The sequence below is a fragment of the Hakea prostrata genome, chromosome 3, assembly GCF_041222555.1.
Source record: "Hakea prostrata isolate BN-2017 chromosome 3, UWA_Hpros_2, whole genome shotgun sequence".
NCBI classification, from domain to species: Eukaryota; Viridiplantae; Streptophyta; class Magnoliopsida; order Proteales; family Proteaceae; genus Hakea; species Hakea prostrata.
In genome coordinates, this window is record NC_142602.1 from 50,359,416 (window position 1) to 50,375,945 (window position 16,530).

Here is a 16,530-nt window from a genome sequence, read left to right on the forward strand (position 1 = left end):
TACCTTCTCCATGGGTGCAAGGCTTCAAGAATCAAACTCAAACGCAACTACTTAAGGGCCTGTTTGGTTGTGTGAATCCAGCCATTTGAAATGAAATGAGATTTCAAATCTATGGATTTCAAATCTATGGACTCATGAATGAAAAAATTAACCGTTTGGTTACTTGAATCTGATGAAATGAAATCTGTGGATTCATCCTGAAAACTGTTTGGTTACTTAAATCTGTGGAATGAAATCTATGGATTCATCCTGAAAAACTGTTTGGTTATCCTAAATCTGTGGATTTGAAATCTATAGATTCACCTTGAAAAACTGTTTGGTTATCTGAGTCCAGATTTAAGGCCTATTTGGTTGTGTGTATCACGTTTTGCTTTTCCAACTAAAGGAATTAAGAAGTCTACCTTTAACACCGCCCATATAATATTTTCTTCAAAAGGTGTCATTAAAATGGTAGAGAGAACTGAAGTCCAAAATGATGATTCCATGTGAACGGTATTGTTCTGTGCACTACCATTGATATGATTCCCTCAAACGATTTCTTGAAAATAAAGGAAAAGAGAACTTCATATTGTGAAACCTGAAGTTACAGACTTTGAAACTAATAGAGCTTCACAAAGGGTATTCATCGTTAATTTGAAACAAGATGTACACTTAATTAAACCATATTGGCACCAAATCCACTAAAAAAGATCTCAAAGTTGAATGAGGATATCCAAAATAAAACTCAAAATTAAGCCATATGGCTGAATTGCAGGGAACGTCAAGGCCTATTTGGACTCTTACAATCACCCTGAAACCAAGATATGACCATGATGGATCAAAACTAAATCATGTTGTGAACTAATTAATCAAAAAAACCAGTTGATACCATTGGAAGAACCGTAACTTCTTGAATTAGTGAAAACTACCCAAATGGGTTGCTTGAAATGGTTTACGGCTCTGCATAAACCATATTAGTTAATTTGATTAAGATAAATTTTAAATATCACCCACCACAAAATCAACAAGGTGCTCAAAAAAAAAAAATCTAAACACAAAGTACTAACCAAACAGTTTTTCAAAATGAATCTGTTTCTTAGTCTGAATTGAGATTCAACCATGTAAATGCCAAGAGCTTCTGGGTTTGAGTTCCCAGAATCCATATATATTCAGCATAAGTTGAGAGCCTAATACCAACTTTATCAGCTCCAATCTCATTGACAACAGCCTCAACAACTTCAAGTGGGAAGCGGTCATTAACTTGGTCTTTCATCTGTTCGGTCATTAACTTGGTCTTTCATGAACTGCTCTAGCAAGTAGCCATGAGCCCCATGGATTTCAACTCCATCAAAACCTGCAATCCAAGGAAATTTTAATCAAAATCAACACCATCATAGCTTTTTCATGGACAACATCAGATGCATTACATATCAGATTTGGAGGTTTTGAATTGACATATTAATATTTCCTAACACAAAGAATTGGATTGTTTCCTCCATTGCATTGCAAGATAAAAAATCAGGAAGACACCATCCAAGTGCTTTAATCTAATCTGCAAGAGTGTACAGAATACAGATCCAACGGCATACTAGTTACATCTATCCCTTGCTTTGGGTGGGATTTGATGGCTGCCTCTCTGGAAGCTACTTCGCTATGACCTGCACCTATGCAAAGAATGAGAAGACCATGGAGAAACAGGCAAACCCACATATATATTCCTTGTAGAGGAAGTTACTTCGCTATGACCTGCACCTATGCAAAGAAGCTATAGAATGAGACACAAATCTGACATAAAATAAAACAAGCTACTCAAGGAAATTATACACCCAAGAAATGACAAGTATGATACACATCTACTACAATATATGTTAGCAAATTATACAAATTGTCCAAAAAATTCATGCAACAGAGAAGTTAAGCACTTCTTATGACAGAAGCCAAAAGAAAAAGTTATGGACAAAAGAAAACAAATACATCATAAAGCATCAAGTTAAAACTTAAACATACCAGTTTATCCAAACAAATTTCTGGGTACATTTGATCCAGTGGCAACAGGGAACAGCTCATCCAACATTATCAACTTCTCTTCATCATCATAGTCCAAGAAAACTTGGGCTTCAGCTTTGTGGTTGATGAAGTAAGTCTTGGCTGCCATTCTTCGACGAACATCGAGGCTAGGAATTGCTTTGAGTGCTTCTGTAAGCTTTTTTGACATAGCTGGGAGATAATCCGACTCCACAAACATGTCAAAGGCATTAGCCAACTGCTTGAAGGGACTTACTATCTTATCAACCGCAGTCTTGGCCTTCTTCTTCTTACTTGAAGATCCCTCAGCAGCCTCTGATGTTGGCCTACCTCGAGGTGTCGACCTTCGACCAGTCGGGGTTGGTTGAGCACTTCCCTCTCCATCGGTCTCTAGTGTCATTTCAGCCAAGTCCACATCCTCAATGCCTATAGTAGTTGGGTGACCCGCATCTTGACCTGTGGCAATTTCATTGCCAAACCACGTAAGCACCTCATAGTGGATGGGTAGGACTTGCGTGTCCTTCCAAAACCTTTCTTCAGTTTTCTACAAGAAATGTAATACAAACATGTTGATATGTAAATGTATTTCAAAAAATAAGTGTTTCCAATGAAACATATTGACTAAAAATCAGATTTGTTCATACCTGAAAGGAAGCCCACATGTGCTCAGGTCCATCGAACCTTGATTCTTCGCCATTCCACCCAAGGCCGCTGCATTTGATGAGGTCCATTAGGGCCTTGATTCTTGCCCTCCACACTCTATAATGGTTTTTGATTTGATCAGCCACATATGAAGTTTGGAGTGTTACATTAATCGTGTTTGCAATTTCTGCAAACTGAGCTGGCCTAAGACCATTATCTCCTCCTTTCCCAGACTTATGGTGGGTGACCAAAGTCTGCAAAAACAAATTCGAGTGTGCCTTGGACCACTTGGCTGTATCCCTTCTTCTTGGTTGAGTTGATTGGGATTGTGATTGTGATTCTGCCATCTAACAAACAAAAAAAAGAAGCATCATTATGGTAGATTAATAGATCAGTTGTAACAAAACAAATCTGAAAATAATAATAATATAATCACATGGTGATTTTAACTATGTCCTCAAAATGATGCCAAGGACAACAAAGACAACAACAACCAACCAAATGATGCTGAGGACAACAAAACATCAAAGTACTGTTTTACTCTCATTAAAAAGAAACAAAACAAGTGCATATTTAAGTTATATGTAGCTATTTATCCAGTATGAACAATATTAAACAGCAAAGTACTGTTTTACTCTCATTAAAAAGAAAGGAACACAATTCACCACACAGTTACCACATATGAGATTGATTAAGAAACTATAATGGATGCATAAGACTACTAATTACAGTCATGTGCTAGTCACATGCAGACTTAAATTGAAGGGACTTACAATGCATGCTGTTCAAATTGAAAAGTGTACTAAATCATATATACTAAACAAGTCGTATGAGAAAAAACAGAAGATACAAACTAAGGAGAAAAAACCAAAATACCTTCTAATCTCTATCTTCCATCTCTCACTTAAAATCACCCTTTAACCTTATGCAGATGTTCAGTATGCCAGGGAGATTACCAAGCTAAGGACAACCTCCAAACCCAAAAAGAAAAAAGAAAAGAAAACACCAGTAATAATATCATATTGTTCAAAATTCAATAGGAATCACTAGCAGGGTATGTGCAATCAAGCTCGTGATCAGCAAGGCAATATGTTGCTCTGTTTTGGGGAGGATGTAATTCACAAGGGAAAAAAACACAATGTGGAGGACATGCAATCAATAGTAAAGAAATAGTTAGGGCAAACAACAACTTTCTTTCTTCGTGAAGTTACAGCCAATACAATCTTCCAAAATGTGCCAGCAAAGATAGAGGGGAGGGGATACAAAAGGATGACATAAAAAAAAAAAAAAAAAAAAAAAAGCAAACTGAATGCTTATCAAAATAGTCTAAGATACGCCATCAGTAGTAATTCAAAACAAGACACATCATTTAAGAAAGTTCATTCAAATCAACTCCTCCATCCCAATCATCCCACATTGTTTGAGCAAACTGATGACGAAAATGTTCTGGATCAAAGGCAATGTCATCGTGAACTTCATGACTGGTAATGGGAGGGTCTTCATCAGATTCTTCATCGGTTTCTGGATCCTCACTTGAATTTGATTCTTCATCGTCCTCATCAGATAGTTCTTCATCAGATAATTCTTCATCCTCTTCTTCAAAAGTGTTTTGGCTAAGTATAAAATTATGTAGAAGAACGCAAGCTAAAACAATCTTCACTTGTGCTTTGAAAGGATATTCTGCTTGAACCCTCAAAATCTTGAAACGCCTCTTCAACAAACCAAAGGTTCGTTCAATGACATTTCGCACAGAAGAATGTCTCAGGTTAAACAGTTCTTTCAAATTTTTGGGTGATTCACGACAGTTCCTCCATTCTTTCAAATGATACCGAGTACATCGATACGGTCTTAAGAAGCCCTTTCGATTAGGGAAGCCAGCATCAACAAGAAAGAACTTCCCTTCAGGTACCGTTAGTTGACTTGGTCCTTGTCTATTTACGCAGTCGTCCAAAACTCTTGAATCCGAGGCTGAACCTTCCCAACCAGCTAGGATATAGGTGAACTTGTGATTGTGATCGCATGCAGCCAAGATATTTTGAGTAACATTTCCCTTCCTATCCCGATACCTTTTCTCGCCGCCCACCGCTATCATTGCAGGGACAAGGGATCCATCTATGGCACCAATGCAATCCTTGAAGAAAGGAAAATATTTAGCTCTATATTCCCTCGTGCATGGAGGCTTCAATAGTTCCGGATGCAATTTTATTATTGCATTCAAAACAAAATTGAAGTGTCGACTCTCACGCTCTCTCCGAATGACTAAACCGATGAGCAAGGTCACGATTCGAATGGTTGAGACCAACTACTCTCAAAAACATCACCAATTGTTCCTCCAAACTGAGAAACCTACTATCAAACATGACACCCTTATCCCTCACCAATTGACACAAGTTGAAGAATGCCTTTCTACCAAGCCTAGTTTGCTCTCGGCAAGTACGATCAGATACCCCAATGATTCTCTCTGTCTCATGTTGGCCACGAAGAGTCTCACCCCGATATGGAGCTCTACTTAAGAACAGTCTCTGAATCTTTTCCATTGCTAGGGCCACACCCATAATGACAAATATCACGGCTTTCCTCCGCCTCTGTCTCCTCGGTTCTTCACTCGCCTCCTAAGGTGCTCATCATCCATTTTAATAGAGGTCTACAATCAATTTCAATAAATTAAAATTATATAGTATTCATATCACAATACCTTTCAAAGTAGTAATCATATAGTGACAGCAAGAGATCAAAGAAAAATGTTTCATTACAATCATAGTAGATTACATAGTCTAAATGTCATGGTTTCAATACAATATTAGGCATAACTACAATCCTTGATCCAAATACATACTATGATGTCCTAAAATTACCATTGCACTCCTAACATTTGAAGAAATAGTACTACCCCAATCAGAATCAAAACATTTTGGATCAGTCCTAGCTTTTTCTCCACTTCTTTCACTCTTTTCTTCAAAGCTCTCATCTCCACCTTCGCTACATCTTCTTCCCCGCCTTGTATCCATAAGAATTGCAGGATTGGATGTGCTAACTTGCTCTAGTGGTTCACACCACTTAAAGAAGCCACATCCGTTAGGAAAGGCTACACAACATTGATATAGTCCGTTGGGATTTCGTGACGACTCAAAGCAATCTTAACTGGGGCTTGCTTCCCACATTTGCATTTTGTATTAGTATACTTCAAATACGAACTTGAATTTTCATTAACGCTAGAAGATGACATCCTGTAAATGCACAAACAAGCAGGTATAGTAATACCTAAAATCTTTGTAAAAGAACAAATGCTATATTGGTGCAATGTAGCAAATATTATGACCTAACTTAGTTACCTAAAATAACTAATACAGCACTGCTAATCTAGAGCAGCCAACCTGCTTTCAGGCAACTATATACGAGTAATATTAGCATTATGATAATCGAAGAACTACTTCTTTGCATGGGTTGAATTCAGAAGTCAAAACATTGCATCCCCTCTTTTCTTTACCAAAGAGGGGGAAAATGAGAAGTAATCAAAAAGATATGGAGTAATACCTGATTAGGAAGAGAATTACTTAAATAGGATTCTGTGGTTCTAAATTTATTAATGGGGTCAAACATATTAGAGGCCTAAAATATGAATCCAACATTCAGTAAGTTAGGGCCACTACAGGTTTACTAATTCACTATACCTGGTGACATTAGGATGACCATATACTTCAGTCTGTCTGTTATGTGGCAGTAATGGGGATTTCATGTGACAGATTATTTACGAAGTATGAAAGAAAAAAAAATGAAAAATGCCATTTATTCTGCACTGGAAAGGAATTCTTTCTTACGCTGAGATTTGTCAAGGTAGATGGATAGATAGATTTGAGTTCCTCTATCATATGGACCCTCTCATGCGCTGACACTGGACTAGATAAATAGTGATATCAGAAGCTCAAGTTTTACTTTTATTCCAAATGCAAGTTGTTGGAAGTTAAGGTACAGAAGAAGCCAGCAGGTAAAGACATACCTGAAATCCACCAAGGGGAATTTCCATTTGGGATAAAATACTGTCAACATCACGAATTTGATAATGAAGAGAAACTAATTTGTCACTTCCTTTATGTACTCCTGAAATGAGGAGGATGGTTATGGAAAGTATCTAAGAGAGGGGACCATTATCTCAACCAAAGCCACAAATAAATGGGCGGTTTGGATGGATTAATTTTCCCCCACCACTACTAGCACAGTCTTGAAGGTTGAGTTCTGCCCACCACTACTAGCCCAGAAAGTGATAAGGCAGTCACCATAGGAAAGATCAGATATAGAAGATTTGGTCTTCTCACAAACATTAATATGCAGACACAGCTGCAGCACCTGGACTTGATTAAAACGAAGGGCACTAACCTTTATAAAAATTCTGGGTTTTGCAGATAACCCTTTTAAGTTTTAAGATGGTTGAATCAAAGATGTAATAAGCATGTGTCACTACTCCCAAGACACCTGAGACTGAAGACTGTAAGCACTTAACAAGATTCAAGTGCAAGGAACCATGATACCAAAGATGAAGACCAAGTCCCTGAAACCAACGTAAAACTGAAATCATGTGGCACTGGGTACAAGAGCAACTTCCCTAGGATCCCATTGTTAAGTTGACTAATGGAAATGGGACCATTGGAATGAAGCTTGGAAGAACATACAATCATCCCAGCATTAGGCTAACAAGTCCATAACATTGAGAACCAACATCAATAGAACAAACAAAATCAAAATGTTGGTGTGAGTGAGGAGTCATTAATTGATAAATGACAATACAAGAAACAAAATAAAAAATGCAACACCTCAGTGTTTCTCTAACTGAAGTGAATTTAAAAACAGTTAGAGAAAGACATTGAAAGATTTTCTTAGCATGCAGTCGGGATGGTCCCCTAGTTGTGTAGGCATCTAGGAACGGCAACTAGGCAAACCAAGGTGCCTATATGCCTTGACAAATCATGGTCTACCATAATATAGCAGTATGACACATCCAAGCAACTGCTTACTACAACTATATCAATTTAGGAGTCTGCTAGGGTGATATGAATCAGAAACCCTGTTTAGGTTCACTATGGACCCATCCAGGTAATAGAAAACTCAACGAAGAGCATTAATGGAAAAAAGCAAACATATTGGCACCCCGAAGGGGAGAGTACCAATTAGAAAATAGCCAGTTTATAAATACAGCAAAAAGAGCATCAAGCAACATGATGAACATAGAAATTATAACTTCACACATGCTGCTACCCATTTCAATTGCACGACCTGGGTGAAATAAAAGTAATAGCAATCACTTCAATGGAAAACTTTTCATTCCAAGAATTCAAAAAGTAAGAATCCCTAGCTACCAACTAGCAATCTTCATGTTTCAAACATACAATAGCTTTCGTACTCTAGATAGCACAAGATTAACAAGAGAAAACGAATCTGACTCAATTGAAAAATAAAATAAAATAAATAAAGAGAGTACCACAGGAAAGGCCGAAAGGGCAGCTCGCTGGCTGCTGACTGCTATACCTCAGGACTCAGACTATGAGGAACAGAGGAAGAGAGTATCTCAGGAAAGAATCGCAGGTACTGCTCAGTCTACTTGTATGATTCATAAAACAAAGAAAACAACTCAAATCAGGGTACTGCTAATAAATTGAGGAAAAAAGAGACAAATTCTATACCCACTTACCCTGTTAGTCTGTTACCCAGGTGTTCGTCTCGATCTCTCTAGTCTCTGATCAGAGATGAGAGATTTCTGCTCTATCTTGCTGGTGGAGTGAGAAGAATACGAAGACGAGAGTGAGACAAAGACGATTTCTGCTCTATCTTGCTGGTAGAGTAAGACGAAGACGATTTTCTGCTCTATCTTGCTTGTTGAAAGAGTTCGTTCACTCTACTGTTCGTTCCTTCTGGGAAGCGAGAGGAGACCTTCGTTCGGGAAGCTAGAAGAGACCTTCGTTCGGGAAGTGAGAAGAGAAGAGGACAACGTTCGAGTTCGAACCAGAGGAGACCTTCGTTGGAAGCGAGAAGGAAGAGGACGTCGTTCGAGCGAGAGCGAGAGGAGACCTTCGGTGGAAGCGAGAAGGAAGAGGAAGCCGTTCGCGTCGAGACACCGTCAAAACGAAATGTGGAATGCGCTCATTCAAGGGGTATTTATAGAAGATGCTCATCCCACTCATTTCACCCTAATCGACGAACTCGGCTGATTCACAATTTTAGCCTAAATTTTGAAATGAGTTGATTTCTGAATGGGCTCATGTTTTCCAACCAAACAGGGTTTTTATGCCCACTCATGAGTCCAGGGATTTGAAATCCTTGGACTCACACAACCAAACAGGCCCTAAGAGACTCCAACAGATTACATCTTATCCACTACAGACTCAAAGTTGTACACATAGGAGACAGTTCATACCAAATACAAATAGATAATTTGTGTAATTCAAACGCTAGAGTAAAAGTCTAAGATTAATGTTGCACATGACTCTTATAACTATAAATATGTAATATGTACTACAGTCAATTACAAAGAAACAAATCACATTCTTATAGACATAGGTTATAAAGATCAACTGAACCATGTACATCCCTTATCAAACTCTCTCTCTCTCTCTCTCTCTCTCTCTCTCTCTCTCTCTCTCTCTCTCTCTCTCTCTCTCTCTCTCTCTCTCTCATGGTTTTCTCTCTGCCTCTATCTGAAAAACATCTCTCTTGGAAATTATGGGCTTTAGCACTCTTCGTTGTGCACTGTACTCTGTCTTGTCCGTCTAACTATTGGATGGATGAAACGTGTACTAGTTTAGTTGCACTTCAAATGGAAAAGCTAGAGGTTACCAAAAAAAAAATGGAAAAGCTAGAAGAAAATCAATTCCTTTAAAAATAGTTGGGACAAAAGCTTGATTCCTCCATTGAACAGTTGCAATTAAACTAGTTCACAGGTCGCTTATCTAACGACCAGAAGGACAGGACAGGACGGAGGGCAACCCAAGACATTTGAGATTCATTCATGAGAAAAGTTTGTAGGACGGTCTTGGGCCCAGCCCAGTAGAGTATGTAGTTGGATATTCCTATCGACTTATTCGTGCTCTGAACCTTAACAGTTAATTAGAAAAATAGAAACTTCAAATCCGTTTGTCCTTCCAATGCAGACGGAAGGTTTTAGTTTTGGGTTGATTTCGCTTCTGAGAACGTCACGTTGACCCGCAAAGGCCGCAACCTGTTTGTTTAACCCGCGAAGAACAGCTTTTATTATTCAAAATATACAAAACCTGAGTTTTGATTTCAACGTATAATTCTTGTCTCTTGTTTGTTCATGCCGGGAGCCGGGCCTTGTATTCGCGAACGCTTTGGAGATCTTTGATTTCAACTTCCATTCAACCAGGCTCCAGCCATCCAAAACTGATACGAGATTTCGCTTTTTGTGGTTTAATTTGGTATGATTCTAATGCCCCTAGGTCTTTCTTTTTTAGGAGGGCTGTATCTAGTAAATTGATTTCCGCAGGCATTTCTTTTGCAGATAACTGATTGAAGTTGTCATATTCAATGGTACTGTTTCTTGTAAATTCGGATTTACGATTGTTTTCACTTATTTGGCAGACGATTGATGGATAAGTCACAAGGTTTATCAGTTCTTGATGCTGAAAGAGATGCAAGGAAAGAAAATTCGGCCGACCCTTGCTGTTCTTCATCTTCTGGTGTCCAGGGGTATAGGTTATTTGATCGCCAAAGGTCTATGCGGCAGATAATGGGAGGAGGCAAAGGTATGAATGTTCTTGAATATTTGCTAACTCAGATTTACGTTTTCTTTTTGGGTAAAGTAGGTACAGTTCTTTTTTTTCTTTTTCTTTTTTTTTTTGGTAAAAGTAGGTACAATTCGAATGACTGAAACAAGTTAGGAGAAATAGTGGGAGACCCTCTATGAAAGAAGTAAAGAAGAATAATTACTGAATGGAAGCATAGTATTAACAAGCTTTGTCAGAGCATGTGGATTTTAATTCTTACGTGGTCCGCTTATCCCTTGGTTTTTCTCATTTCTTGTTTCACAGCATAAATACTTCAAGAAGTTGTGATTAAACTGCAAGCATATCTAATATTCAGGATTTTCAAGAATAGAAACCTGGAATGGTACTGTACAGTGCTCTACAAAGGATGAACGTGTGTTTGTCTTCGGGTCTTAAGTCTGTATAAAGGCTAACTGGTTGTTGGTATAAGATATGTAGAACCTTTTGGTTAATGGGCCACAAATCTTACCTTAACACAACTATGGTTGCATGGACAGTATGAAAGTTCTGGTTAATAGGATGTAGGGTCCAACATGATATGTGAGATGGTGATACTAGTTGTCAAGGCATCCAGGCACTTTGGTTGCTTTGTTTGTTGGTTTCACCTTGCATTTAGGCACACTGCTTAGACGCTGTGACAACTGTTCGATACATACAGAATAACTGAAGGAAGATGAATATTGAAATGCAACATTCCAGCAGCCTTACAGGCCCCTAAAAGCCCTAGCCGAAACCCTTAGAACCCCTAATCAATTGCTGAAATCATATTAGAAGATCCTGAAGCTAACCCTAAATCTGGGTTTACATTAGATTCTTACCCTACTGTCAACTCCATATCTCCAAGGGATAAAACGGTTCTCAGGAAAATGAATGAGTGAAGAAAAAAGTTTCTGGAAACATCATACTTTGTCTCCATCTTGCTTTCTTTGAGGCAACAAAATTTATGTTGGAATTAATCTTTGTTATTATAAATTTAGTATTCATCACCTTGCTGAGGTTATTCTTTTATTTCTATCTTTCTGTTACTCTCTGATATGGTTTTCTTTCAAGAAACCTTTTGAAATCCTATATGTTTTTATGACTTGCATGGATGTGCAATCTTAAGGAAGGGTTGTTTGCTGAAAGTTTTGGCTTTTAGATTTGGGATATAGGGGTGGAAAGATATAGATTGTGTTTATTCCTGAGTTACCATCTGGTTCTTAATGCTAAATTTTCATAAGGTGGATGATCAGCTATTCACATTCTCCTCTGTCTCCTTTTGCTGGAACCTGTAATCATTCTTGTTCCCTCTTTTGCTCTTTTCTTGCATTTTTTTGGCTTCTAGTTTCTTTTTCCCTGTAAAGTTACTTCTACTTGGTGCTTGCAGCCTTATACCTTCTGCTTTTGATGAATCTAAATTGTTCATTTCTTGGGACCTTCCTTTTTGTATGATGTGAATTTTCTACACATCAATCAATCATAAAAAGGAGAAATAAAAGGGTTTACTTTTCCTTTGGAATCTGGTTTCATCTAATATAGCAATTGGTTTCTTTTTTTGGCTTTTAGCTGCTGATGTTATCCTGTGGAAGCAGCAACGTGTTTCGTTTGGTGTCATTGTTGTTGCCACAGTTGCGTGGCTCCTGTTTGAGTACTCCGGGTTGCCTTTCTTATCAGTTTGTTCAGATGTTTTGCTGATTATAATTGTAATCCAGTTTATTCGGTCCAACTTTGCTGCTTTCCAAAATAAGTAAGCCTTCTTAGCTGTACCTAGTTTTTTTTTCAACTATTTTGGCCTGAAAATGTATTATTTTTTTATCTATGGCATCTCTTTTGCTTTTGATGACCAGGCAACTTCAACCATTACCAGAGCTAGTCTTGTCGGAGGAGATGGTTAACAGTGCTGCAGCATCTTTTCGTGTTAAAATCAACTACTTACTGCTCATGGCACATGATATCACTCTTGGCAAAGATTTCAGCCTTTTTTTTAAGGTCAGTGATACTATTGTAATAAAAAACTTTGTTTATGAAACTGGACCGTATCTGGCTGGCAGAACTGTGAATGGCACCAAGAAAGTCTAATTCAAGGCAAAACTTCATCGTTTGGGAGGTTTTGAAACTAGGGAAGCCTGTCGGTTTTCATAAAAGTTTCCAAAAACTGTCCCATTGAACCATCTTTTGCTTTTCGATGTTGTTGCTTGTCGGGAAAACATGGCTAAAAGTTGAAACTGCACAATCCTTTGTCAGTTCAAATCTGATCTGGTTCCAGAACTATGATTGAACTATCTAATTTCAAGGGGAAGTGTTATGTGAGAAGGAGGAGGATGGTTTATCATGGCTAGATGTGGACATGACATGAGAAGAATCCTGTAATAGAAATGAGGATGGTCTACCATTCCTAGATGTAGATTTGTTCTAAATGGGAAATGGTTTGTAGGATCTTCTGGCAGAATATTTTTGTAGTTGAACATCCAATCTTTCGCATTCTTTTGGCTTCCCTTTTTTAAATGGTGCACATCAGTATCAGTAACTAAAACAGCAGCAATCATACAGGAGAAAAATAGGTAGTAAGAGAAATATTGAGGAAAAAGAAATGGCAAGACTGCCAAAGATGCAGAATCAAAACAGCTGGAGCCACCTCCTATGGCTACTATACAATCATCCAATGAGTTACATCCAGCAAGAGTAATAAATTAGAAGTTTTGACTGATTAGGAAAGAAGAAAACTAGCCTGACTAGAAGAAGAAAAAGAAAAGCAAAGCAAGTAATATAGTTCTAAATTGGTAGGAAAAATATTTCTTCTTAGAACGTATTAATTTGACCCCATAAGCAGGACCACCACCATGTTGCTGTCAGAACCCCCTTTTTCTTTGGAGAATCTTCTAATTGTTCCAGAGCACCAGAAAGATATTCTTTAACCAGAAACAATTCAGTTCAGATGTAGGATACCTATCTAGAAGTTTTTGCAACTCAATCATATATGATGGAGTCATCAAAGATTTGACCTTTTTGAACTGTCTAAATGTAGCCCTTTTAGATACTTTTTCAGACCTATTGCCGATCCTAAGTAGCAATCACAAATTTTTATCTACTATTCATGATATTATGCATGGATCAGAAATATCATGGTAATTTTTCCTCCGACCAGGATAAAAGATCCCATTGAGGTGGCTAATCCCATGCATCATATTATATGCACATTTGGCGGCACAAATTGCATAGTATCATAAATAGCTATTCCAAGTATTACCCATCCGCCGGGAGAGTTTATAAACAAATGCAGATTCCAATTATGATACTCGTAAAGAAAGAATTGCAGTAAATGCAAAGAAGGGGCACCTTTTACTTAGATGACCAACTAGAAGCCAAAAACTAGGACTTGCAATGAACGTGGTAGTTCAGCTTGGTTAAAGTAGGTACTTTTGGTAAAATTGGGGTTAGGGTTTGGTTCAAGTATATTAGCTTCCCCATAAGCCTTCTATATTGATCTATCTATTCAAATTCTCTCCACCACTGGTTGTAACTTCTGATGTGGATTCATAGGAGTGTCAATGTCTTAGCAGCAAGCGTACCATTCTTGAATGACATAACTTACAGAACAGGAGTTTTAGTGATGTAAATCCCTAACAGCCCTCTAGTAGGAGCCGCCAGAAGCATTAGGGAAGCAGCCCTCTTCCGCACACCATGTAGGGGTATTTTGGTCATTTTCTGGAATCCAACCAATTTTGTTTAAGAGTTTTAGTTTGAGTAGGATTTCCATTATCGAAGAGTCCTAGTAGTTGTTAGCAGTCTATTGTTTATTTAATTTCAAATTGTAATTAGTTAAGTTGAGTAGGAGTTTTAAGTTAGAACAGGTCTCAAGTCCTTTGTAACATTGAACTCCCTAGTCTTGTGGTCAACTGACTCAGAACCACTGGCTTCATCCCAAATCCGTGGTCTTCAATCTGGGTTATTCTATGTTATAATCTAATGAGATCCCAAATTTGTTTTTTTTTTTTTTTCATATATTTTTTTTAATCCGTAGCTTTGTCAATAATTACCCGTTGAAATAAGGAAAAATGCTGAGAATTCTTTTTATTTTACAGGTTGTTGTTTGTTTGTGGTTCTTGTCACTTATTGGTAGCTTTTTCTCATTCATCACAATGGCATATATTGGTATGTTGCCAACCTCGGACTTCTAAGTTTCACTAGCTCTCCTCTTTACTTAGCATATCATTAGCATGGAGTAACCTGTTAATTGAACATTTTACCATTAAAGCCATGTTGTAAAGGTCTCATACTAGGTCATTTATCTAACCTTCCAAAGATACAATTGGTTAAAATCCTGAAGGTATTCGTTCTGGTTTAGAGGTAGTTGTTTTATCGCACATGATGGTCAGCCCTTTTTTTTTCCCAACCCAGGGAAACCCTATTCAACAATAAATCCGATACTGTCTTAGTTGAACCTACCTGTTCAAGTAAGATCCAGGAAATATTGGCTTCTAGTTGTTTTCTTGTCATCTAGGACTGTATCACCAAGGCAGTATGGTCCAATCCCTAGATTTCAGCTCAATCTGAGCTGTCTTGATATGTGCAGCTTCATCCTTCGTTTTGGTCTCCATTGATCTGTTTCTAATATATTTTTTTGGTGAATTAAGGAAAAAAAAATTAGTGCCTCAGATTAGATTTGTTTCTAATATTGTATAGAAGAAGTCTGGACTTTTAAAATTAGAGTTTACAGATGTCCTGACTCCTGATTAATTTTTTAAGTTATCTATTCTTTACCCATTTACCGAAATTCCAGCAGAGTCATTCTCTCAGTTAATCCATTCCAGATTCTTTTACCTTTCCAAAAATGGTCCTAAAACTTCCAGAATCAGAATTTCCGTTGCTTTATAATTGGATATTTATTGCTTTGATGGGAATGGACCAAGCAACCTGGAGATATAGCTAAGAACCCGGCTTTGAATTGACCACATTTATACTTAGTTGTACACTTCTCAGACACACACAAAAGAACTTGTTATATAACTCAGATGTGCTGATTTTTGTTGCAATTTGCACTTTGGGATGGATTTCAGGAACCATAATATCAGTAACTCTTCCTGCATTGTACCATAAATATGAAGAGCATGTGGATAAGTATGCTGGTTTAGTCCACCAGAAATTCGCAAAGCACTATAAAATAGTGGATGAAACTGTTATAAGCAGGTTACCTCAGAGTTTACGGAAGGATAAAGATACATGAATTACAAATATGTGATAGGTAAGGTGTTATATGCATATGTTGCAGCTTCTTCAAGATTTTTTTTTCTTTTTCCTGTTGCCTCAAGATTTTAAATGTAGTACCACCTTTTTGTGTTAGGAAAATCCTGAAATACCATTAATATTCAGTATGTAGAAAATGCAATATGATTTGTGATATCTTGTCTACTGTATGCTCTTAACAACCTAATACTGTTAGACGCTTTTCTGTTGTTCAAAACTCTCAATCCCCTTGACTAGGGATTTTGGCTGATGGTCAGGTTATGTGAGCTTTAGGATTTTTATTGGGTTTATAGATGTAATACAACAGCAACAAACAACAACAGACTCAGGCTTATCCAAACTTAATAGGGATTGAAAGGGATCAACTAGGGGTCAGTTATCCACGATTATATATGAAGCAGCCAAAGATAGATAGGACTAAATTTGGTATGGCGTCAACTAAAGGCTAGGGTTAGGTCAAAGTTTTGATGGTATGGCTAGGACCAATGAGTGATGAGAATTCTAGCAACGAAGGTCATGGGTCTTGTGGATGATGTTTGAATGCTGAATCTAAACTCCAGGTATTAACATTTGTCTTCTAGGTTTTGAAATGGGGAAAAGATTTGGCATTTAGGATTTAGAGTTAGAATTTTGGGTTGGGATTTGGATCGAGTTCTAGTCAGGTCATGGTTCAAGGTCTCATGAGATCTCAGTGAGATCTTAGTTTTATAAGACCTTGAGACGAAACCCCAAGAGAAACCTGGAAAGTTATAAATCTCGGCCGAGATCGTGCTCGAGTTGAGATCTTGGTTCAACCAAGATTTTGGTCCAACCAGGCCTTTTAAATATAGCATCTCATCCAGTTGAGATATGTCTCGACTATCTCACCTCTCTCATTTCAACCTCTGCT

The 16,530-nt window shown here is 37.8% G+C and overlaps 2 protein-coding genes across 5 annotated transcripts in view; one reads left to right on the plus strand and one right to left on the minus strand.

Moving 5' to 3' along the window:
• Positions 1-416: 416 nt before the first annotated feature.
• On the minus strand, positions 417-8,943 carry LOC149022414 (uncharacterized). The gene is made up of 5 exons (XM_089150531.1): positions 8,330-8,943; positions 8,120-8,235; positions 2,649-2,993; positions 1,987-2,548; positions 417-1,333 (listed from the first exon to the last, which is right to left on the minus strand). The coding sequence occupies exons 3-4, from the start codon at positions 2,991-2,993 to the stop codon at positions 1,991-1,993; spliced, it is 903 nt and encodes a 300-aa protein (XP_089006657.1). The 5' UTR covers positions 8,120-8,235; positions 8,330-8,943; the 3' UTR covers positions 417-1,333; positions 1,987-1,990.
• Positions 8,944-9,662: 719 nt separating this feature from the next.
• LOC149022415 (Reticulon family protein) overlaps positions 9,663-16,530 on the plus strand; it is a 32,348-nt gene continuing 25,480 nt past the window's right edge. Inside the window, exons 1-6 of one of the 4 annotated variants that reach the window (XM_089150534.1) lie at positions 9,668-10,070; positions 10,234-10,397; positions 11,964-12,144; positions 12,245-12,386; positions 14,480-14,549; positions 15,455-15,639. In XM_089150534.1, the coding sequence (XP_089006660.1) occupies positions 10,241-10,397; positions 11,964-12,144; positions 12,245-12,386; positions 14,480-14,549; positions 15,455-15,621 (717 nt within the window). In that variant the 5' untranslated portion in view covers positions 9,668-10,070; positions 10,234-10,240 and the 3' untranslated portion in view covers positions 15,622-15,639. Of the gene's footprint in view, positions 10,071-10,233; positions 10,398-11,963; positions 12,145-12,244; positions 12,387-14,479; positions 14,550-15,454; positions 15,640-16,530 lie in introns of all 4 variants that reach the window. The other 3 variants (XM_089150533.1, XM_089150532.1, XM_089150535.1) reach the window with 3 other exon arrangements.

Coding starts and splice junctions, on each gene's coding strand:
- LOC149022414 (XM_089150531.1), bottom strand. CDS start 2,993: ATGGCAGAATCACAATCACAATCCCAATCAACTCAACCAAGAAGAAGG. Junction 2,549..2,648: donor ACATGTGGGCTTCCTTTCAG/GTATGAACAAAT, acceptor CATTTCTTGTAG/AAAACTGAAGAAAGGTTTTG.